The 24,535-nt window shown below is 43.7% G+C and overlaps 1 protein-coding gene across 5 annotated transcripts in view; it reads right to left on the bottom strand.

Annotated features, from left to right (window-relative positions):
* Positions 1–3,363: 3,363 nt before the first annotated feature.
* Positions 3,364–24,535, bottom strand: part of PLEKHS1 (pleckstrin homology domain containing S1) — a 34,957-nt gene continuing 13,785 nt past the window's right edge. For 2 of the 5 annotated variants that reach the window (XM_047762019.1, XM_047762018.1), the window contains 11 exons: positions 18,802–18,890; positions 18,584–18,690; positions 18,121–18,255; positions 16,200–16,275; positions 15,193–15,312; positions 13,027–13,152; positions 10,786–10,931; positions 9,740–9,946; positions 8,916–9,017; positions 7,341–7,476; positions 3,364–3,782 (listed from right to left, as the gene is read on the bottom strand). In XM_047762019.1, the coding sequence (XP_047617975.1) occupies positions 3,603–3,782; positions 7,341–7,476; positions 8,916–9,017; positions 9,740–9,946; positions 10,786–10,931; positions 13,027–13,152; positions 15,193–15,312; positions 16,200–16,275; positions 18,121–18,255; positions 18,584–18,690; positions 18,802–18,890 (1,424 nt within the window). In that variant the 3' untranslated portion in view covers positions 3,364–3,602. The remainder of the gene's footprint in view (positions 3,783–7,340; positions 7,477–8,915; positions 9,018–9,739; positions 9,947–10,785; positions 10,932–13,026; positions 13,153–15,192; positions 15,313–16,199; positions 16,276–18,120; positions 18,256–18,583; positions 18,691–18,801; positions 18,891–24,535) is intronic. The other 3 variants (XM_047762020.1, XM_047762021.1, XM_047762022.1) reach the window with 3 other exon arrangements.

The following is a 24,535-nucleotide window of genomic DNA, read 5'->3' as shown; positions in this document are numbered from 1 at the left end:
TGGTGATGACACTTCTCAGGGTTAGAGGGCAAAGAAAAACCAGGCTTCTCTGCTCAGGAGCAGGGTTCTTTTCTGGAGGGGGAGGCTGTCATCAACCTCTTCCAGGACTGCTGCAAACAAAGAGCCTCGTTTCTTAGAACTGCCCAGAGCCATATTCCATGTTCTGCAGCTTCTCAGAAGATGCAGGTACCTCTCCTGTGACCCTGGGGGGTGATGCTCCCCCAACGTGCTTCCTGGTCCACCTGCAGTGCGGTCATGGGAATGGTTGTTAGAATGCAGATTCCAGGGCCCCACAAACTATGGAACAAGAACCTTTGGGTCTGGGGAGACCTGGAAACCTGCCTGAGACTTTCTCTGGGGGGAAAAACCACTCCTGTGGGAGAAGCCCCTAGAGCAGGACCTTGATCACAAGTACCTCAGGTGGTTCAGCTGCAGGTAGAATGTTCTGGAATGAAGAGAGGGTGGCCAAGAGCAGGCTCTGCACCCTCACTGTACTGGGGAGAGCCTGGGTGGGAGCCGGGAGTCCTGTGTTCTCCTGTCTGTGAGCCACATAAATGCTTCAAGGCCTTAGTCTTCAGACTCTTCATTGACTCGGTGACAGGGCTGAAGGGCCTGGAAGCTCAGGCTTGTCCATCCATCTCAGCTTAGCTTAGATAACTGAGCAGAACAGAGGAAGACCTTCTGGGCTGCAAAGCAGTGCAGCCACCCCCCTTGTTGACTGCAGACAGGTTTACCTGGATGGTTTTTTATTTCCTTCACTAAGGTAGCTTACTTTCTTACTTATGAAGCTTTAATATATAAGTATATTACATATGCACATATATAATTATCTGCTTTCCACATCTGTACTTACTTTTCATTATAGAAGTGACATATGCTCTTTGCAAAAAAAAAAAAAAAAAGAGAGAAAAATTCAAACATTACAGAAATGCCTCCCCCCAATGGCCAACCATGATCATACTTCCTAAAGGCGACTCACTAACAAGTTGATGTATGTTCTTCTAGATGAAAAAAGACAGTATTGTCTGACAGCAGCAGCACAACTAACCTTTATCCAGGGCTTACTCCGTGTCAGGCCACGTGTCAGGTGCTGTGTGTACATCATCCATTTCAACTTCGCAATAATCCTGTGAGACTGGGATTTCTCTCCCTGATCCGGGGTTGGGAAAATTTGATATGCACCAACACTAATCATTTATTTTTATAAAAGCAGGATGACGTTATACCTACTGTACTGCAACTTGCTTCTTTTATTCTTTGTGGGTTTTTTTTTTTTTTTTTTGGCTGCACCCACTTGGGACATGTGGAACAGCCCAGGCCCGGGATGGAACCCATGCCACGGCCTCGACCTGAGCTGCAGCTGTGACAACACTGGATCCTCAACCCGCTGAGTCACCAGGGAACTCTTCTTTCCTTCTTTTTTGTTTTTTGTCTTTTTGCCTTTTCTTTTTTTTTTTTTGTCTTTTGTCTTTTTGTTGTTGTTGTTGTTGTTGCTATTTCTTGGGCCGCTCCCGCAGCATATGGAGGTTCCCAGGCCAGGGGTCCAATCAGAGCCGCAGCCACCGGCCTACGCCAGAGCCACAGCAACGCGGGATCCGAGCCGCATCTGCAACCTATACCACAGCTCACGGCAACGCCGGATCGTTAACCCACTGAGCAAGGGCAGGGACCGAACCCGCAACCTCATGGTTCCTAGTCGGATTCGCTAACCACTGCGCCACGACGGGAACTCCTTTTTGCCTTTTCTATGGCCGTACCTGCGGCATATGGAGGTTCCCAGGCTAGAGGTCTAATTGGAGCTGTAGATGCCAGCCTACACCACAGCCATGGCAATGCGGGGATCCGAGCTGCGTCTGCAACCTACACCACAGCTCACGGCAACGCCGGATCCTTAACCCACTGAGCGAGGCCAGGGATCGAACCCGAAACCTCATGGTTCCTAGTCGGATGCGTTAACCACTGAGCCACGACGGGAACTCCTCTTCTTTCCTTCTTAATATGTTGTGATCATCTTTCTTAATCACACATGTAAAACTCTGAACATCTGCACAATGTTCAAGTATAGGTAGCCATCATAATTAAGCAACCCCCCCCCAATTTTTTTTTTTACAGACATCTAGGTGTTTCTCTGTGTGTATTTCTGTAAGATAGATTTCTGGAAGTAGAAACAGTAGGTCAATATTCACATGTCAAATCATTATATAGTATACCTTAAACTAGTACACTGTTGTATGTCAATTATATCTCAGTAAAAGTGGAAAAAAATGTGGTCTTAACTCCAATCCAGCAAAAAAAAAAAAAAAAAAAAGAAAGGAAGAGGGGATCCCATCACAGAGCAGTGGAAATGAATCTGACTAGGAACCATGAGGACACAGGTTCAATCCCTGGCCTCGCTCAGTGGGTTAAGGATCTGGCGTTGCCGTGAGCTGTGGCGTAGATCGCAGATGGTGCTCGGATCTGGTGTTGCTGTGGCTCTGGTGTAGGCTGGCAGCAACAGCTCTGATTAGACCCCTAGCCTGGGAACCTCCATATGCTGAGGGTGCAGCCCTAAAAAGACACAAAAGAAAGAAAGAAAAGAAACAGTAGGTCCAATAGGACATGCAAATGAAGTTTTTAATACTTTCTATACAATTTAGATAACAAAACGTGAACTGTCTCTGAGTGTCTCATCTATGTGCTGAAGGTCTTTTCAAATCTAAATCCAAATACAAAGTGAAGATCAGGACATTTTTTTCTTAGAGCTGGTTTTAGATTCTTGATTCTGCCACTAACAAGCTATGAAACCCGAGCCACAAAGAAAGTATATCATTAAATGTGCGAGGCCTTGGTTTTCTCCCCTGTGAAATGGCAACACATTAAGACCTATTTTTCGAAACCCTCTTTTGCTCTGTCATTCCCTGATTTGATTCATCCTTCAGTTCTCTGTGGTTTTTTTTAATTATGAAAAAAGACTTGACTCTTTCAGCCTTCAAGGATCGATTATTTAATGCGTCAATTAGTTAAGACCTTTCAAACTTAGACATGCTAGGCGACTCTCTTACTGTGCAGCAAACAGATCTTTGCTGGATATAACCTTAAAGCTGCTTCGACTTCTAAATTGGTTACTGGATCCTTAAAGATAATTAAGGTAATTATTGATTCCAAGAGCTCGGCCCTCTGGGCTATGGACATAGTAAGTGACAGGAGGTGGCTGGGAAGTCAGATATGGTATCACATCTCTCTCGGGAATCTCGCTTTCCTGGAATGAGTACTTCCAGTGGTCCATTCTTCAACAAAGAAGAGATGATGGAGGCCATGACCTCACAGAAATGCAAAGCACATTGTAGATGAGAAACTTACCCAATCTCTGTCTGTGGTGTTTGGGACAAAATCTGAGCTAAGAAGCCTTATATTTTCACTGTGTTCCATCATCACTACCCCACTTGGTCCTCTCAACAGCCCTGTTGCAATAGCCGGAGAAGGGATGGTTTTTCCCATTGTTAAGATGCAGATGGAGAAGTTCAGAGAGATGCACTGACTTGCCTCCTATCACACAGCAGGGAGTGGCAGAGCTCAGCAGAGTCCGGGTCTCTCCTGGATCGGTGGCAATGGACCCCAGCATGTTACTCGGCAGCCCCTTTCTGCTGACCCTTTTTAATGGCTGGGCTCCTCTTCAGTATCTTCTCCAGTGCAGATGTATGCAGCTGAAAAGATACAACACCTTGATCTTTCAAGGAGCACGTACAGGCTTCAGCGTGGAATTTCTCTGAATTTGGGATCCGACCAATGGTGAGTTTTACTTTCTAAAACACAAGAAAGAAGAACGTGAAATGACTAAAGATTCTCTCAGGGTGGCTTGTTCTCAGCCGCAGTCTGTCCTCCTTCATGCCCTTGGAAGCTCAGTTTTGAAGAAAATCTGGGCTGGAGGAAGCCAGAATGACGTACACATGCAGGTGGAAGATGCATTTTTATTCTCTGGCAGCCACAGGCCTGAGTCTTCAGGGAAAAATTCCAGAGAACATCCATGGTGCCCAAATGGGCCCATTTGTACCAAGAATTAAAACGCCTCTTGAAACTGGATAATCCAAGTAAGTCCACCACTCAGGACTAGCCCCTGACAAAACTGGGAGGAAATTAACTTCTGTGTGTTTCTCCTACGATCCAGACTCCCTCCCCTTTCACCTGCACATCTTCTCTCCCACCTTTTAAAATCTCACGTTCTCTCTCCTCCCTGTCCCTACCCCACACTCACCCCCAATTCCCATTTCTCTCAACTTCATTCTCAAGGAAGGAAAGTACATCTGCTGGGTTCAGCTGCTCTAAAATACGAGGGGCCCTTGGCTGTCACATCATCCTCTTTCCAACATTCTTTTTCCATCTAGGGGTCAGGGATTTGAATTTTGTGAAATTCAAATGAACCAGAGATTCATTTTTAACATAAAGAAATAAATTGTGATGGAACATGATGGAGGATAATGTGAGAAAAAGAATATATACTTTTCTCTGGGTCGCTTTACTGTACAGCAGAAAGTGACAGAACACTGTAAATCAACTATAATAAAAAAAATCTTAAAAAAATAAATATGCAAAAAAGGAGCAATAAGTCAGCTGTGGCAGGGGTGGGCAAGTGGGAGAATTTTTTGATCTTCCAATAAGCATGTTGGTGAACACCTCATATTTCTCAATAGCATCTAGTTATCCAGGAGCAAGGGTGCTGGCAGGATGAACACAGGAGAAACGCGGTTGGCTCCTGACCCACACGTGATTCCACAGTCTAGAAGGCTGGTTTGATAAACTGCAGTCAGTAACACCCAGGTGGAGTTCCTGGATCCGATCCCAGGCAAAAACCCTTTCCTTGGCTTCGGAGCTGATGCCTGGATCTTCGGATCAGAGTGTTGTTTGGGAACTTTCAAAAGTTTATATTGAACGCTTGGCCCCAGCGTGGGTCTTTGGCAGAGGAAATGCGTTATAGTTACTAGATTGTTGGGCTGGACCCCCGAAGGCCCCATCATGTTCACCGCACAAGCTCCTCCCCGAGTCTTCAGAACCCAAGCCAAGCATCCCCTTCCCTGAGACACCTTTCTGGCCTCCCTCAAATAAACTTCATGCTTCCTCTAGATCCCAGGGCCCTCTGCTCGTCTCTCAAGGCACACAGTGTACTTGTCACTAGCACATAACATAGCTATTCTAGCCACTAACCTGTAGGCTCCTTAAGCTCAGGCTGAGCCATTTGCATAGTTCTAGGTCCTAGCACAGGATCCAGCACACAAGAGATGTTCAGTAGATGGCGAGTGAATGAATGAGTCCTTGCTCTGCTACTATTTATCTTGGACAACTCACTCCTTCTCAATACATGTCCTTATTTATTTATTTATTTATTTAATTTTTTTATTACTCAAATGAATTTATCACATCTGTAGTTGTATAATGATCATCACAATCCAATTTCACAGGCTTTCCATCCCACAGCCCGAGCATATTCCCCCACCCTCCAAACTGTCTCCTCCAGAGACCATAAGTTTTTCAGTGTCTGTGAGTCAGCATCTGTTCTGCAAAGAAGTTCAGTCTGTCCTTTTTTCAGATTCCATCTGTCAGTGAAAGCATTTGATGTTGGTGTCTCATTGTATGGCTGACTTCACTTAGCATGATAATTTCTAGGTCCATCCATGCTGCTAACATTTCCTTATTTATTTGTTTGTTTGTTTGTTTATGTCTCTTTAGCGCCACACCTGTGGCATATGGAAGTTTCCAGGCTAGGGGTCAAATCAGAACTGCAGCTGCCAGCCCTCACCACAGCCACAGCAACTCAGGATCTGAGCCATATCTGTGACATAACCACAGATCATAGGGAAATGCTGTATCCTTAACCCACTGAGCGAGACCAGGGATCAAACCTGCATCCTCATGGATACTAATGGGATTCGTTCCCAACTGAGCCACGACAGAAACTCCCGTTTCCCCATTTAGACAGTAGGGGTAGTACCATTCGTCTAACCAACGAGGTTTCTGCGTGATGCAGAAGAGATAAGATAATCATAATTTATAATCATCTTCTATGATTATAAACTCTCGGAACTGGAAGACATTTGATAGATTATCCAGGACCCTGGTTTTCAGGAATTTTAAGCCAAGTCACTATTTCTGCAAGGTGAAGTAACATGACATTTCAGTGTTTAAAAAAAAATACAGTAAACATTCACTGTTCTCTCTAGTTGAAGTCCTGAATGCCAACCCGTTCCCTCGCCTCTTCTCCTGCCCCATCTTAGGGGTCCAAGAAGTATAGTTTGAAAACCAACCCTCTCACTGTAGAGAGAGAAAAAAAAAATGAAAATTACTTGTCAGAGAAGGAAGTGATTTTCCCAAGGTCATATGGCTCCTCAAAAATAAAAACAGATCAAGAAAGGTATTAAAAATATGGAGAATAAACTAATCGCCAGAAACACGAGGAGCCTTTTTACAACATGCACACTTGGTATATAGTCACATGTGAGGTAAAAATTCTTATGACAGCCCTGTAAGGAGGGCATGTCAGTGTCTGAGATGAGGAAGAGGAGGCTTGAAAAGCTAAACCTGAGAGTTCCCGTCATGGCGCTGTAGAAAGAAATGCGACTGGGAACCATGAAGCTGCAGGTTCGATCCCTGGCCTCGCTCAGTGGGTTAAGGATCTGGCAGCTCGGATCTAGCGTTGCTGTGCTGTAGGCAGGCAGCTGTATCTCCAGTTAGATCCCTAGCCTGGGAACTGCCATATGCCACAAGTGTGGCCCTAAAAAGTAAAAAAAAAAAAAAAAAAAAAAGCTAAACCTGTAAACCAACCATAATGATGGAAAAAAATCATTAAAAATTTTTTTAAAAAGCTAAACCTGTTCAGCATTCCTCAGCCAATAGTAGCAGAAACAAAAGAACCAGTAACTATATTGAGCACCTAACGTGCTCGTCACTGTTGTAAGCATGTGACATACATTATCTTATTTAATCCTTCAATAACCAGTGTTGTCCTTCTCCCTAATTTTATAGAAGAGAAAAGTGAGACACAGTTTGGTTGAGGCAGGTGGGATGTAAACTCTGCGCCTTCCTGATTGAAGCGTGAGGTCTTTTTGGCCACGTCATGCTGCGTCTGAGGTCCTGAATCCATCTGGTCAGTCTCCTATCCTAGTGGTCCTCCAAATACGATTCTTTAAAAGGGTCCTAAAGTAACATTTTTGTTATTTTTACTTCTTGAATGAAGTATTATTCTCTTAGTTACACACACTGGCCGAGGATGGAAGAGTCTCATTTGTCTTTAGAGTACAGTTCAGACACCACCCGGGACCTTGATCTTGTTCCTCTTTGGCCCCTGTCAAGGGCCAGTCAGCAGGACTCACCTCCCTCTGGATGGACCGGCTGAGAAACAGAGAGACCTCCTCCAGGTTCTGGGGCCTCAGGTCATTCACGGCCAAAAGGTGATCTCCATGAAAAAATAAGCATCCCAGGCGCGGGGGGCCTTCCCACTGAGCCACACTGCAATGGGAATACAGCATCCAACACAAGCGTGAGAAGTGATCGCTGGGAGTGCAGGGCCCAGATGGGGACACGGGGGCGCGGTGTGTGGGGGGGTCCTCACGCTAGTCTGTTGCTACTATTACTAGTTTCTTTAGCTAGGTTGCATCACATCTGAAGCAGTCGAACTGCTTTTCCTTTTTTTCTTTTTCTGGCCTCACCTACGGCATATGGAAGTTCCCACCAGGCCAGGGATCAAATCACAGCAGCATCTGCGACTGACAGTGCAGCTGGAGGCAATGCCAGATCCTTAAACCACTGAACAAGGCCAGGTATTGAACCTGCATCCTCATGGGCACTATGTTGGGTTCTTAATCCACTGAACCACAACGGGAACACTGAACTCCTTTTTTATTTGGAATAGTCTTTCCTCTCTCATGACTCTTGGAGTCCAACCCTTCCTCCGTAGTCCAGCTCCAACAATACTGCCTCAACAAAGCCCTCCTACATCACACGTCCTTTAATTAATTTCTCCTGCCTCTGGACTTCTATTGCATTGTGTAATCACCTCACTTATTGCATATTTAAATAAAATGCATTTTATATGTTCTTGTTTATGTAGCTGTCTTTTTTCTAAGCTGTGAGACCCCAGAAGTATGGTACCACCCTCAAAAAAATTTTAATATCCCCCATCAACAGAAGGTGCTAAGTATTCATCAAAAGTGAGCACATAGTAATTATACAATGAATAGCTAATGAACAAATCAATGAATTAATGGATGAGGAATCTCAGGCACAGAGGATGCCGCAGTTTCAGTCTAATATGTATTGAGCCAGATTGTGGGAAGTTTGGAGAAATGGAAGGTTGGGGTTCCTGCTGTCTTACAGAACTTATAATTGATAGGTAATGTTTACTTTACATTAACAAGCTTTCCTCCCTTATAAAACTGTAATGTTCCATCAAAATGGATTACAAAGTCTTTAAAAGAATGTAGGAGCAAATAAAGTGATCACTCTAAGAAAACTTCTCGTCCACACAGTCTTCTATGTCCAAGTTCCTGACCAGCAGGTTTTTAGCTGGAAGTCTTCAACCCTGATGTGCCTCTTTCTTCTAGATCTTAGATCCTTGTCGACCTCACCAACTTTGCTCGTTCATCAAGTACTCAATCCTTGATTGGCAATGATTTTCTTGGACCATATACATTCCTGCTCACCTTCAAAAAACCAGAAATTTGCTGCTTCCTGGACTTCTGGGTCCTCCCATAGCTGCTCACCTCCTGCTGACTCTCCTATACAACACCCTTATTTCTGCCTCCATCAAAGGCCGTTTGTGACAACCGCAACACGAGAGTCCCAGTTCTGCCATCAGTTTTATCACATAGAGTGCTTCAAAATATAACTGTTGCCTTCGTGTCATCCAACCCCATTTCTAATCAATAACCACCAAATCTGCTACCTACCATATCCGTCCTGCAGCTTCTCTGAGAGCAAGATGGTTTATGACGTCAGCAGGAGAAAGGAACACGTTCAGCATCTCCACTTGGCTTTCGTCGGGGATGTTACTACGAGATAAGATGTTTGTAAAAGTCAGCCAACTGTCAGTGGCTCCGAACTATACTCTCTGAGTGGACTTTAGCCTCTGACATCTGAGATGTCTATACTTGATTAGTATAGACAATTGCACATCAGTTAAAGACTGTCCAAAACATTTGGGGAAGAAAATGAATTTAAGTTACTCATTAATGCCCCCCCACCCCTCCTGGGATGTGGTAATGATGGAAGACAATGGAAAAGGAGTGAAAAAACGGACTAAGTTGATTACATGTCATATCAGCTTGCACATTTCTTTGCAGAAGAAGACACTGAACAGAGCTAAACTTGAGAACAGTCTCATCAAAAGTTCTTGGCATCATTTGAAACCTCAATGCTCCCCTTCCTAGTTATAACCAAACCGCAAGTAGCTTGCATGCCCGTAATTTTAGCAGTAAAAGCTGGGTGACATGCTACCCAGAGCAGTGGGATCCAAGGTTCCAGAACCTAAAAGACTAGCTAATGGAGAATTTTTTAAGTATTTGCAAAGGCCACTCACAGCCCAGGGGACCACTTTGTTTCAAGCTCTGTTACTCACTGTCCTTGGCACCACATCAGTGAGAAGGGGGAAGCTGGTCAAATTCTTGGCTGACTTGGCGATTTTTAGGAACTACTTTAAAATGTGAATTCTGAGTACAGAAGGAAGCCTGCCTTGCTCTATGAGCCTATAAAGTTTTAGAAATTAGAACTTTACTTGATTAGTATAGACAATTGCACAACAGTTAGAGAGGCCGACCCCTTTTTGTCATTCGTGGTCTGTGCTTCCATACTGGCAGGTGAAAGACAAGAGCTTGTTCCTGAGGCTTGTCCTTGCAGGTCAAGCTCCCCATTCTGGATCTCTGCAACCGTCTGGGATTCCTCTTTGCTATCAGCAGACTCCTGGGACATCTCGTTGAAAAGACTAGAACGTAAGAAGGTTACACAACCTTTTTTTTCCTTTTTAAAAAAGTTTTATTGAAGCATAGTGATTTACAATGTTGTGATAGATCCTGAATTCTTTTTTTTTTTTTTTTCCTTTTTAGGGTCACACCTGTAGCATATGGAAATTCCCAGGCTAGGGGCTGGATCAGAGCTGTAGCTGCTGGCCTATGCCACAGCTACAGCAATGCTGGATCCCAGCCACATCTGCAACCTACAACGTAGTTTGAGGCAACACTGAATCCTTAACCCACTGAGTAGGGCCAGGGATTGAACCTACATCTTCATGGACTCTATGTCAGGTTCTTAACACACTGAGTCACAACAGGAACTCCCACAAAGCCTTTTTAAGCATGTCTATTTACAGTTTTCCACAGTGTGTGTGAGCCAGATTTAAGTAGCTAACAGCCATTTGAAAACTAACAAGGTTTTGAAGTATGTCCAGCCCTCAGAATCACAGCCACAGTTAGAATCAAATCCAATAAACTTTCCTTCTAAAAATGGATAATGGAGTCAAAATAGTCCTTTCCATTGGAAGGGTTTGGAGACAAAAGTGAGAGTGTGAGAGACGTAAATGCAAAATAGAAAGGAACTACCTCAGGAGAGAGGCCATGTCCTGTGGGCGTCACCAATGGTTTTCTATGGGTAGAGAAACCATTCTCACTTTTTCTTGTTTTGAGATGACTAAATAACATGTTGAACTTGGTCTATGGTACTGCTTTTGTGTGATGATATGAACTATTTCAATGAACTGGCAGCAATCATTCCTAGACCCAGCACTTTAGCTAAGATTGAATTTGAACATATGGCAGTTTTACTTACCAGGATTTCATTGACATGTACTGGCGCTCAGTGTGGTTGGAGGCCTGGTCTGGACGGCCAGGTTCAAGGGTTTCACTACCAGGTTCAAGGGTTTCACCAGGTTCAAGGGATTCACCAGAATCACTGGCAGCAATTATTTTATCCAACTAGAGACAGAGGAATAGACATGAGGGTGCAAGGCTACCAGTAGGCCAGCTGCCCTTTCATCCCCTACATGATGACTCTGGGCCCTGAAACAGGACATACATCTTCTGCTGGATGAACACTGGTGCTCCCTGTGGGAGAATGAACCTAGGAAGCTTCTGGCAGGTTCAAAGTCTCTTTTCTTCTCCTGGATTCCCCACGCTTCTGATACAGTGTTCAATTGGACTGAATTGCTGTTTATTTTTCTGTCTCATCATTAGGCACTTAATGCCATGAATGCCTTTTCCCATCCAGTGGCTACTGTAGAGTCACATCGCCTGACTGGGTCAAAGGCTCTGACACAATGCAGAGCTGGCCTCAGGCTGCTCTGCTCACTGGCAGTCAAGCTGCTTCAAGGGGTTGGACCAGTGCTAGAAAATACTATCCCCTGGGGGCATCCCCTTAGCCCCTCAGAACTAAGTCATTTGGAGCAATGGTTTCTCCAAAACCCTAAGGACTTTCGATCGCCTGCCTCACAGATTCACCATTAACTATCATTGGAACCTTCGTTCCCATCAAGCCAGTCTTGCCCCCTACAAATGGTGCTCTTCAAGTGCCCATTTTCCTCTGGTTTTCTTCACCTTGACTGCCCCCTTTTCTCTTCGGTCTTAAGAAGCTGTGTTCAGGCCTGACCTGAGGTCCCATGGCCCCTCTGATCACCTTAGTCACAGCCAACTTCTCCCTTCTCTGAACATGTATGGCACAGCTTTGTACTTAATTTTTGTAATGGTCTTTTGGCTTGGCTTGATCTGCTTTGCCAGGCTTTGCATCCCGTAAGGTACCTGGCAAATGTCAGGCACAGGTGCTCAGTACCACCTGACTGGTAGGTTGGATGGTCAGGAAAGACTAGTTGTCCTCACTGTGGCTCAGAGAACACTGGCATGAAAATAGTTTTAGTGAAAGAAGGGTCCTGTGGTCAAAGGAAAGGCTGTGTGACATATGCTGCCTGGTTATTAGTAATGCACTATCATATATGAAAGGCTCTGAGAATTCTGCAAGTAAGAAGCCTATGTAAGTTACTATGATTTGGTATTTCCAGATTTTTTTTTTTTTGACCCTAGAATGCTTCTTTTGTGTGAATGTGCATCACCACCTTATAGAAAATCTCCCCATTTGGGAAGTGCTGCACCCTCCATATTTGGTCTTCCTACCTCTCTATTCCATTCTTTTCTCTCTACCGCCCACCTCAAATATAGCTGCGGAATTAACAGAACCAGAAGTTAATTCAGCTTTGCCCCTTCCTAATTGAGAAGCCATCCTGCCTCTCATGTTGTCTGCAGCATGAAGTCAGCTTGACAATCAAGACCCATGGTGGTCTGGCCCTCGCCCCCCCCCCCCCCAATATGTCACTCACTCATACTAAGTTAGAGCTCAACTAAACTATTCATCATATATGTATCAAATGTCATGTTGTGTTTTGAAAGCTTCTCTGACAGCAGTGGAGACAGAAAATCTATCCTTTTTCTGTTGCTTCCAGAGCTCTCTGACCACGCCTCTGGTGGAACATGTCAGGGAGAAACTGATAAGATTGTAAGCTCTGAGGCAGGTGTGATATCAGGTCCTTCGTGGCAGCCACCACATCCAGCACAGTACAGGATTAGCACATGGAAGGCGCTCAGTAGTGGCTTTCAGTTGATCAATAGACTGCACCACACAATTTATCACCCAAGGGTCTTACTGTTTCCACCCAGAATGCATGCAGAAAGTCTCCCCAAGTCAATCCTCCACGTCCCAATTTTGCTATCAAATAAGGTCAAATGTCATCTCCATGGAACCTTCCCTAGCCTTCTGTCTGGAAGTTAGCCCCACCCCGCCACGTACTACCCCTCCTGTGCTCCGAGCATGTTACAGGCAACTCTATTCAGCTTGGAGCGCTTTCTGTCTTGTTCCTACTAAAGTGGATTCCTATGAACGTGTCCACACTGCAGGCACATCACCTGTGTCTGACCCACCTCTGTGCTCCACTGAACCCAGTCTTGTGTCCCAGGCACAGTGCATGGCAGGGGTTCAGTAAATATTTGTAGAAGGAAGAAGTGACTAATGCATGGAAGGAGTTACCTCTAAAAGAATACTTCGAGGATTAAGATAATAACTCTCTTCTTTTGTATCTTGAGTGGTCTCTGACAAGAAATCATGTGGTAGATGAGTTTGTCTGAGTCCTGGAGAACTTGTTTCCATTAAATGCTAAATAAAGAAATGAAAACAGAATTAATGCTTTTTCTTTTTCTTTGCAAGAGACAGAATTAAACGACATGTTTTCTAAGAAATATATGATAGATAATCGGGTTGAGAACACCTTCCAAGGTTATATCCAGAAGCCCATACCACTTGAATGTGTCTCTTGGGTCTCGATCATCACTAATAATATAAAAATACAAGCCTATCTTTCAGGCTTTTTTTCTACCATTGGCACCTGTAACAAGTGGTTGGCTTTGGTGGGTGGTATTCAGAATCCTCCACCCTCATCTTTTTCTAGTTTTCATCCAGGGCTGACTGAGAAGGTAATTAGCCTGGAGACAAGTCACTGCAACTCTTCCCTTTCTTCTCAATAGTCCTCTTTTGTGTTCTGCTCATATGCTTCTATTGTTTGCAGAGCAATGCAACTTTGTAGCATTGATCCAGTAATAATATGAATTACTGGCTTCCAGGTAATCTAGATTCAGCCAATTCATGTTTTGCTCCCGGACAGATACAGGACACTCTACAAAGTAGCTGCTTTGCCTGGCAGGAAAATTGTTAAAAGTGCAATTCAGTTCTTCCAAGAACAATGCCTTAAAGGGGGTGGGGGAGGTTGAACAAAACCTGAATGTTCTCTAGGAAGTCCTTGAAAGAAAGTAACTTTTTAAAAAAAAAATAGTTGTACTTAAATAGTGTTCAGTCTTTCTAGCTGAAAGTTCCCAGCGCTAGGTCATGCCAAGCTGGGGATGAAGAAGGGTTCTGACTTAACTATACCAACAGCAATAACATCCAACAAAGCAGATGGTACGCTGACCAGAGCTAACTGAAACATCACTGGGTTGGAATAAGCAGTGTGAAAAAGCAAGATGACCCATAATATTATCTTTAGGGAGATGGGTTATCAGGAGCGAAAAGCAAGAGGCATCTGCTGAAAAGAGTGATCCTTCTCAACCCCATTTCCTACCAGCTTTCCTACAAATACCAAATGAAGTATTTGGCCTGGTGCATTTGATATGCCCCCAAAAGCTTTTAAAATAGCTGGAGAGCTTCCAACTAGATAAAACAAGAGACTACACCCTAATAAGATGTGCTTGGTACCGAGGAAAAAGGGAAAGTCAATGGTTACAACCTCTAAGGGACAAAACAGTATCCATGGAAGGAGAAAACAACACTCAGTCCATTAGTTAATAATATTCAAAGTTGGGAAGACTGCAAATCCGGGAGAGCTGAGAGTACAATTACAAATCACTTTCAAGGGCAGATGCATTATCATTTTTGCCTCAAAAGGACTTCACTAGAAATGAAGTTGAAGCCCTCCCCCCCGCCAACACACACACACACACACACACAGAAGCAAGACTGCTCTGGGTAAATATAGGAAATTAGTCAGAACTCTGATTTTGGCCTCAGGAGTACAGATGATATAGAAAAAAATCAAGTTTGCGGCATTTTTTACAGAGGTCCTCTGTGTCCTGTGGGTGAAAGGAAGGAAAAGCTGCCAGCCAGGCTTATTCACCTGGAGGGAATCTCCACCTGACATACCTGGATGCAGACTGAGGAGTATCCAAAATGAGTGAATACATTTAGAAGTAGGCAGGGTGAGCAGTAAGGCTCATTGTGGCAGGGGAAACAGACTAAATATAGGATAAATACTGGGACTAAGAGTCATTCTTAGGGTGGGTTAGGCTTTGAGGAAGGTGTCAAATATATTTCTTTTTTTTTTTTTCTTTTTTTATGGCTGCACCCATGGCATATGGAAATTCCCAGGCTAGGGGCTGAGCTGGAGCTGCAGCTGCTGGCCTGCACCATAGCCACAGCAACATCAGACCCTAGCCGCATCTGCAACCTATACCACAGTTCACGGCAACACCATATCCTTAACCCACAGAGCAAGGCCAGGGATCAAACCCACTTCCTCACCGGTAATACGTTGGGGCCTTAACCCCATTAGCCACAATGGGAACTCTCTATATTGCCTTTCGAGGCATCAGCTGGCTCCTAGGCATGGTGCCCTGAGAGAGAGAGAGAGGTAATCAGACTAATTACCATGTCTGGAAGACTCTTTCTTGGCATGGTGGCACTGACAGCCTCTGGTGCGCAGGCAGAACCAAGGAGAGGGCTGGGGTCTGAAAAGTGCCTTTTATCATCCAATGCAAATTTCTCCTGCTTACGAAAAAAAAAATATTGGAATCAGGACACGGCTGATCCCTCGTCTAGAAGGAAGCAACAGCCTCATGGGGCTGCTTTCAATCTTTGATCATTAACATTTATACTGCTTGCCAGCATTCTCCCTCTAAGATAAGAGCTGATCTCTCTTGTCTCTCTCCTGTTCCCAAACCCTGGAGGACTCCCAGCTTGGCCTTCACAGATGCCCTGAGTTTCTTTCCACTTGTCTTTTGAACCCTGGGTCCCTCTGAATCCCACCCCTTTGCTCTAATCCTTTGAGTACTTGTGGACGCACTTTGCTTTCCCCTTTTTGGCCTCTGCTTTTGGTGGAAGCATAGAAAAAACCTATGCATAGAAAAGATGTCAACATGATAACTAGAGGCCCAAGTTTCCTTTAGAAAGGTCTGTCCTAAGAAAGGCCTTAATGTAAATTAGCAAAGGTTCTTAGGAAGTAAGCAAACAATTTAAAATTGCTAGCACTTACATCAAAGAAACATCATATGGACTATAGAAGAGAGATGCAAAGCATTTTGATAGAAACCACCTTGGACTTGGTCATTCAAAAGGTAGCTGTCCTGTACCTTGAATAACAATGATGGAAAATACTATAGTTTCAGCTACTATTAAAATATGCCACAGTTAACTTTCACTCTTCCTACCCCCATAATAAAAATCGGAAGTGTCTGTACTTTAGCTCTCTTGAAAACCACCAAAGTATTCTTTTCTAGTGTTAATAATAAAAATAACAGAAATGTACATTTTCCTGCTTATTTATTCCTTGTATTAATGCCAGTTGCTAAGGAGGAAAAAAAAAAGCTCCCATTGTTTTCTTGCAAAAGAGGGCTATGTTCAGGGGCCCTATTATTTCATTAGTGATTTAGAGTCACCTCTGCATTGTGGTGTGCTGCTTTTACATCCCGGCAGAGTGATGACAAGAAGGAGACCCAGTCTTTTATCTTCTCCCTGTGGATAGCAGAACATTTTCAGCTGGCATATGGCAACAATGGCACCTGCGCTCCTTTTGAACCAGAGAGGGATTCTTTTTAATAAGGCTGGAACAGGCAGTGGGAGTAGGTACCAGGGAAGGAAGGATTTTTCCCCAAGTAGCTTCAACGCCCCCAGCTCCTCACCACCTCCACGCTCACACATTAGAATTAACCCTCATGCCACCTCTGGGAGGAAGGCTCCTCGAAATGGGAAGAGAAGTGGAAAGTAACGGTAATAACCACAGGGTTTGGAGCTTCAGGCTTTGACACCAATGTCTTTTGTGTTCTTAAGCGGCCCCTTAACCTGTCAGCAGCATTTGTGTGGCTATCCAGGTGTGCCTCCCTTTAGGGCATGTATGTGTTTGAATGAATTTGTATAAATCACATCTTCTTTTCTATGGACTCTCACGACAATTGAAAAGAAATTCGCCTTGGGGCTGATCGGCAACAGATGAAGTTTCTTCATGCTTTGGCTTGAGCATTTGCAGCCTCCTTTGCACAGCTTCCTCCCCCAACTTGAGCCTCTCTGGCAAGCAGATAATCATCGATAAAAATCCATTAGGCATCCTTTTTGTTTTGTTTTGTTTTGTTTTTTTGTCTTTTTAGGGCCGCACCCAAGGAATTTCCCAGGCTAGGGGTTGAATCAGAGCTGTAGCTTCTGGCCTAAGCCACAGCTGCAGCAACACCAGATCCAAGCCCTGTCTGCAACCCACACCACAGCTCACGGCAACGCTGGATCCTTAACCCAGAGTGAGGCCAGGGACTGAACCTGTGTCCTCATGGATGCCAGTCAGATTCGCTTCCGCTGAGCCACGAGGGCAACTCCAGGCATCTTTTTCTAGCACCCAGGAAACCCTCTTAAAAACCAAAGACTCCTTCAGGGATGACCAGAGCCCCTCTCTACTTTACATGTAGCTTGTACAGATGTTTGTGTATTGGGTTCTTTTACATAAAATGTGTCTGGGGTGGTAGTGACTGCTATGGGTTGAACTGTGTCCCCTCCCCTAAATTCATGTGTTGAAATCCCAATCCTCAGTACCTCGGAAGGTGGCCTTATTTGGAAATCGGGGAGGATTGCTGCAGATGTAATGAGTTAAGATGAGGTCTTCCTGGAGGAGGGCATCCTCACCCAATATGTCTAACGTCCTTATAAAATTGAGAAATTTGGATGCAGAGGCTTGAACTTAGGAGAAGGCCACGTAAAGACTGGAGATATGCAGCCATAAGCCAAGGAACAAGAAGTGGCCAAGATTCTTTAGGCTCTTCAGTGGGACCATGATCTGTGATTTCAGACTCCTAGCTTCCAGGACAGCAAGACAATACATTTCTGTTTTTCAAAGCCACTCACTTTGTGGTACATTGTGATGGCAGCCCTAGAAAATGAATACTGTGACTTGTCAAGGCATTTTAACCCATAACGAAGACAGCCAAGATGGTGTTTAAGGCTGTGGCCATGGGTTTCAAGTCAAAGCATGTTTATTGTCTATTGGTTTAAAATATTTGTGGGTTTTCTGTTTTTTGTCTTTTTAGGGCCACACCTGTGGCATATGGAAGCTCCCAGGCTAGGGGTTGAGTAAGAGCTATAGCTGCTGGCCTACGCCACAGCCACAGCCAGAGCAACATCAGATCTGAGCTGCCTCTGCAACCTACACCACAGCTCATGGCAACACTGGATCTTCGATTGACTGAGCAAGGCCAGGGAGGGAACCCACATCCTCATGGATACTAGTTGGGTTCATTACCACTGAGCCATGTTGGGAACTCCATGTGTTTGCTTTCCGTTTTGCACATAGAAGACCCAGTGTATCCTCTTACCACTTACCTGTCATAGCCAATGAGGAAGTATTCCCTGTTTGTGGTTTTGATGGACATCACCTCATCAGGGTGGCATCTGAACATCTTCTGTACAGACTGCATTTTTTCATGGCTACTTATGCCAACTTCTACGCTGGAATTTCTGTTGTACATAAAGTATTAAACAGGTGCAAAAACAAACTTAGGAAGAAAACTAATTTTTTTTTAATTAATCGTCAAATGGTCTAAAACTTTAGATCTGTTTGATCAATACTTTGAAAACTGTCCAATAGTTCTGGAAAATAAGTTTAGATTCTGGTTTATAACTGATCGAAAATACTTTGTTAAGCCTGAAACTTAATTACAAAATTCCTATTTCGGTGGGACTCTTGGTTCTACAAATGAACACGTTTTCTAATTTTTTTTTTCTACCTTGCATGTGACTTGTTAGTATTTTGTTGTTGTAAATGTTTGGTCAATTGGATACACACCGATCGATTTCAATAGACCCCCGATGATGATGGTCCTTGTAATAGGAAAGACGAAAGCCCTTTTCCCCACTCTTTGACAGAATGAAGAAACGTTTTTTCCAAGAGGCCTGCAAAATGAAAACATTTTGCATCTCAGTTAAATATCAGAGGGAGAGAAAGGATTTAAAAAATGCTCAAGAGGCTGGTGGGAGGCCTGTTAAATCTTCGTGAATACTTACTGCAGAGAAGAAAAGCTGAGGAGGTGGTGATTTAATAAAGTAATCTTGTTTGTAGACTTCATTTTCATAATAAAATGTAAATTGTCTGCCTAATAAAAGAAAGTGAACAGGATTCAGTCTGTTCCCTGTACATTTCTGAGAAGAACGGCTCCAACTGGAAAACACTGTTTACCTGTGGAAAGGTCCTCAAGTTATTCACTTACAGAAAAGAATGTCTATAATAGGCCTCGAGAACAAAGGACCCAGGACCAAGTGTGTGATTCTTCCTCATCCACAGTTGGGACCTCCATTCAGGTGACACTTAGAAGCCCTTTAATTCAGCTCACACCTGTCTGGCTCTCCATCTCTGGAGGACACTACCGGTTCTCTAGATGTGAGCAAAAATCGGTTTTCATTCCTGTTAAAGCACCAGCCATAGGAGCAAGATAATTCTGCCTTACTCTTTGGCTTAGCAAACAAAAGCAAAACCACCTGCTATGGAAAACAAGGCGGCAAAGTGGTTAAGTACGAGAATTCCGCCCCCCCCCCTTGAAAAAAAGAGGTTTCCAAAATGTTTGCTACTCTGTAAGTATTGAAATGTACAGAAGTTTTGATTTTTTTTTTCTTTGTCCTTTCTTTTCTTTTCTTCTTTTTAGGGCCACACCTGTGGCATATGGAAGGGGTTGAATCAGAGCTACAGCTGCTGGCCTACAACTCAGCCACAGCAACGTGGGATCCAAGCTGTGTCTGTGACCTACACCACAGTTCACAGCAATGCCAGATCCTTAACCCACTGAGCGAGGCCAAGGATGGAATCCACATCCTCATGGATACTAGTCAGGTTTGCTACCACTGAGCCACAATGGAAATTCCTTTTTCTATATTTTTGAAAACAAATATAATAAATATGTACTACTTTCATTATTTAGAAAAACACAATTAATGTTGTTAAAATAAAATCAATTTTAATTTTAATTTTTTTTTCTTTTTATGGCCACACTGTGGCATATGGAAATTCCCAGGCTAGGGGTCCAACTGGGGCTACAGCTGCTGGCCTAGCCACAGCCACAGCAACACCAGATCCAAGCTGCGTCTGTGACCTAGGCCACAGCTTGCAGAAATGCCAGATCCCTAACCCACTGAGGGAGGCCAGGGTTGGACCCCGAATCCTCATGGACACTATGTCAGGTTCTTAACCTGCTGAACCACAATGGAAACTCCAAAATGAAACCTACCTTTTTTTAAAAAGTGCTTTGTTTTGCCTTTATATCCAGGCTATAGTTCTGGTTTGTCCATGGTTCAGTAAAAAACAGCCTTTACTAAAGAATTAGTGCTTTTTCAACCAAGCTGTCATTCAGTAGGTGAATGGGTAAACTGTGGTGCATTGGCACAATGGAGTATTTATTACTCAGCACTCAAAAGAAATGAGCTATCAAACTATGAAAAGACATGGAAAAAAACGTAAATGCAGGAGTTCCCGTCGTGGCGCAGTGGTTAATGAATCTGACTAGGAACCTTGAGGTTGCAGGTTCCATCCCTGGCCTTGCTCAGTGAAGGATCTGGCATTGCCATGAGCTGTGGTGTAGGCCAAAGACTCGGCTTGGATCTGGCGTTGCTGTGGCTCTGGTGTAGGCCAGTAGCTACGGCTCCAATTAGGCCCCTAGCCTGGGAACCTCCATATGCCTCAGAAAACAGCCCTAGAAAAGGCAAAAAGACAAAAAAAAGAAAAGCAAAGCAAAAGAAAGAACATAAATGTATATTAATAAGTGGGGGAAGTCAATCTGAAAAAGACTCATATGGTTTGATTCCAGCTATGTGACATTCTAGAAAAGGCAAAACTATGGAGACCAGTAAAAAGATCAGTGGTTGCCTGGGTTTACGGGAGGCACAGCGAGGCAGAGCAGCAGGAATGTTTAGGGCAGTGAAAGGACTCTGAATGATACTATAATGGTAGACACATGTTATTATACATTTGTCCAACTCACAGAATGTATAGCACCAAAAATAACCCCTAATGTAAACTAAAAAAAAAAAAAATAGTGCTTCTTTATTAAGTGAAAACAGAATCAAGTTTAGGCGGTACAGTGGATAGAGCCATTAAGCTCATATCCAGTGATTCTCCTGCAGCCATCCTCACCTTCCTTCCTGCCCTCTCCTTCTTCAGCAACTCTGCCTGCTCCCTACATCTCCCCCCACCCAGAGGCAAAAAAAAAAAAAAAAAAAGAGAGAGAGAAAGAGAAAAGCAGAAGGAAACAATACAGCAAAAAGCTTTAGCTCGTTTATTTAATAGCTGTGTGGCTTTGGACAAATTCTCAGACATTTACTGAACAAATATTTACAGAACATCTTGAAGCACTAAATTTCCCTCAGTTTCCTTATTTGTAAAATGGAGGCGTAAAACAAAGAAAAGCAAAGAACAGTAGCCTCTGCAGTTGCTGCCCAAGTGTGCTCCCTGAGAGGAACTCAGGATGAAAAACAGGATGAGGCACTCTGTGCTCTAGAAAAACAGGCACCGTAGATAGATGCGTATCTCAGGAAGAATTTTAATGAACCCAGATTCTTGCATCTTCCCACACATAGAAAGCACTAAAACCCTTCACTTGAGATATCTGTTCTTTGTGACTAACAGTAATCTTTTACTGAGATGTATGGTTGCAGGTATTTTCTAGCCAAAAATCATATATAAGCCCGTTTCTCCCTTAGCACTTCAGAGCAGTTCCCTGGGGCTACTGAGAGGCTGTCTCCCAGGCTGCAGTCCTCAGAAAGGTCCCTGAATAAACTTAAAGGAACAACTCTCAAGTTGTGTGTTTTTCTTTGAGTTGATTAGAGACAACAGCACTTGCCTCAGAGATTTGTGGGGAAGACTGAAGGAGTTAAAGTGTGCAAACATCTTCATATGAAGCCTGGCACATGGTAGGGCTCACTGAAGAGCAGCTATCGTTAACAGTAGGGGAAACGTCAGCTTTTATCATTTGTAGGGTAAGCCCACAATCTTGGGTGATGGTAAATTGAAAGGGTTCAGCAGATAGTAGACCTTTTATAAAAGTCTGGTCCTAGATGTTTCTGCTAATGTTTGGGATTGACATACACACCCTATGGGAGATGGAATGTTGGGCACTGGGGACCCGTTGTTCAGCACAGGGAACTCTACCCAATATTCTATGATAATCTACCTGGGAAAATAATCTGCAAAAAATGAAAATAATCTGAAATAAATAATAATCTGAAAAATGAATAATCTGAAGGAATAATCTGAAAAAGAATAATCCAAAAATAATCTGAAAAAATGTGTGTATATGTATAACTGAATCCCTTTGTTGTACAGCAGAAATCATCGCAAAATTGTAAATGAACTATGCTTCAATAAAACTTTAACAAATGAAAAAATAAACTAGATAGTTTCTTCAGCTAACAAAAAAAAACATTGTAGAGAATTCGCAAAATTTTAAATAAAGTAAATATCTGTGACTATGTAGCCCAGTTTGGGAACTCCCAGAGTGTTCCAGTATTCACACTGGCTACCAGCTCCAGCTCCCAGCTGCAGAAGCTCTGATGATATCTGTTGACCATGCCAACGGATTGTTTTCCCCAGACTTGGTACTATGGAAAATAATCCAGTGGACAATTTGGCCATGCCAATCTGAGTTTGTGAAGCAATCAACACTCAGCCAATTTAACAGTTAAGGAATATGAAGCTCAGACATATTACGTGTCTGCCTCATTGCCACATTAAAGCAAACTCAGATGTACTGATACAGAAAATAAATTCTGACCATAATGAAATTCAGGTTAGTAAGGGCACTGAAGTTTTTCTCTATAGCAGGATTCTGGGCTCAGAACACTAGAGAAACTTCATGGTGAGGTCTTTTTATGCCATCTGGCTTCTGTTTGTACCCTTGCCCTCATGGAACTTCTAATCATGAGTGGAAGATGGATGATAAACTAGAAATTAAATAAGTGAGTGAGCTAACCGCAGGTTGTAGTATGTGCACAGGCGGACATAACCAGGGTAATGAGATAGAGCAGCCAGGGAGGCCGTTTTAGGCAGAGCAGTCAGGGCACATCTTTGTGGGGATGACGATGAGCCAAGTGTGTGAAGAGCTGGGGAGGCACAGGAGGCAGCAAAGACAAAGGTCCAGCAACAGGAAAGGCTTTGGTATGTTTTGGGAAGAGAAGAGGAGTCTCAAGTGACTGGAATAGAGTGAGCCAGGTAAGGGAGTACAAGTGGTATATGAAGAGGCTGCAGGTAAGTCATGCAGGACCTGGTAGATGGTAGCGCCTGATGGAGTCTGGATTTTATTTTAAAAGCAATGGAGGAGCTCCCGTCGTGGCGCAGTGGTTAACGAATCCGACTAGGAACCATGAGGTTGCAGGTTCGATCCCTGCCCTTGCTCAGTGGGTTAACGATCCAGCGTTGCCGTGAGCTGTGGTGTAGGTTGCAGACGCGGCTCGGATCCCGAGTTGCTGTGGCTCTGGCGTAGGCCTGTGGCTACAGCTCCGATTCGACCCCTAGCCTGGAAACCTCCATATGCCGCGGGAGCGGCCCAAGAAAAGGCAAAAAGACAAAACAAAAAAATAAATAAAAATAAAAAAAAAAATAAAAGCAATGGACAACTCCCACCCACCCATCATGGATTAGCCTTGTTCCACAAAATAGCCTCATCAACCCTCTAGATCCAACTTGTAGGAAATACAGAAAACAGAGAAACATGTCAAACATAATGCCAGGGATGTGATCAGCACAATCCAGTCTCTGGGGAAATTCATAGGACCCGTTTTCAGTATTTTCACTCTCGTATATATCGTTTTTGTCCCTGAGCATCCCCACCTGGATTTCCCACAAACTTCTTTATTGCATCCTTTTCTCAGACGCCCTATGTCACATCTATCTAGAACACTTCGAGTCGCCTTAGCTTTTACAGATCCTTCACCCTCCTGTCCAGGCAGTCATTAACTCATGTCCATTTCACTTCCCAAATCCTTCCTGGGTCCACTGTTATCCTTCAGTTCCTATCACCCCTGCCTTCGAGGTTGTTGTACATTGCAATATGTTAAATTCATACGAATTTAAGACCTTCATACGTTTCTCACTAGACTGCTTCAGGAGCTATCTAGATACTAGATATCTTCAAATCCATCCTCAACATAGCCCTGGGGGTTATGACCAATTTAGCACTTCAGGCAAAGATGAAATAATAGGAACTGGATTTACTCTCCTGTCTGAAACAAGCAAAAATACAAAAGATATAAAATTATGGTTTTCAAGACACTGCTCATAGGCAGTAACATCATGGATCCCTGAGACAGGAGACAGAGTTTTCAGTCCACAGCACAGGAAAGGGGAAGCTGAAGTGGGACCAGATGTACCCCTGAGCTGAGGAAACAAAGCTGAGAGTTCAGGGAGATGAAGGCAGATAGAGCTCATAGGACAGAGGACAAAGCTGCACACAGAGAGAATCCTAGAGACATGCATAGCATCTCCCTCAAATATTTAAGAATACTGAGCAGTATATGTGTTTGTGGAAACTACTGAAAGCCAAGAACCATTAGAAAAGAACCATTGAAATAACCATTAGAAAAAGTTAGAGGGAACAGTGCCCAGCGCTCTACCAGGCCAGAAAAAGTGCCTGTTCCCTCCAGCCAGACTGGCAAAGACTATAATTTATGGAGCACTGAGGAGAGTACTTAGGAACATCTTGCCTCGGTAGTGAAGGATAATTAGTTCTGGGAGGAAGACTGCTCCAGGCCCACCTAA

This window comes from Phacochoerus africanus, chromosome 15 (genome assembly GCF_016906955.1).
Source record: "Phacochoerus africanus isolate WHEZ1 chromosome 15, ROS_Pafr_v1, whole genome shotgun sequence".
NCBI lineage: Eukaryota > Metazoa > Chordata > Mammalia > Artiodactyla > Suidae > Phacochoerus > Phacochoerus africanus.
The sequence above is the reverse complement of the archived record's forward strand: the minus strand, read 5'-3'. Positions and strand labels throughout refer to the sequence as shown.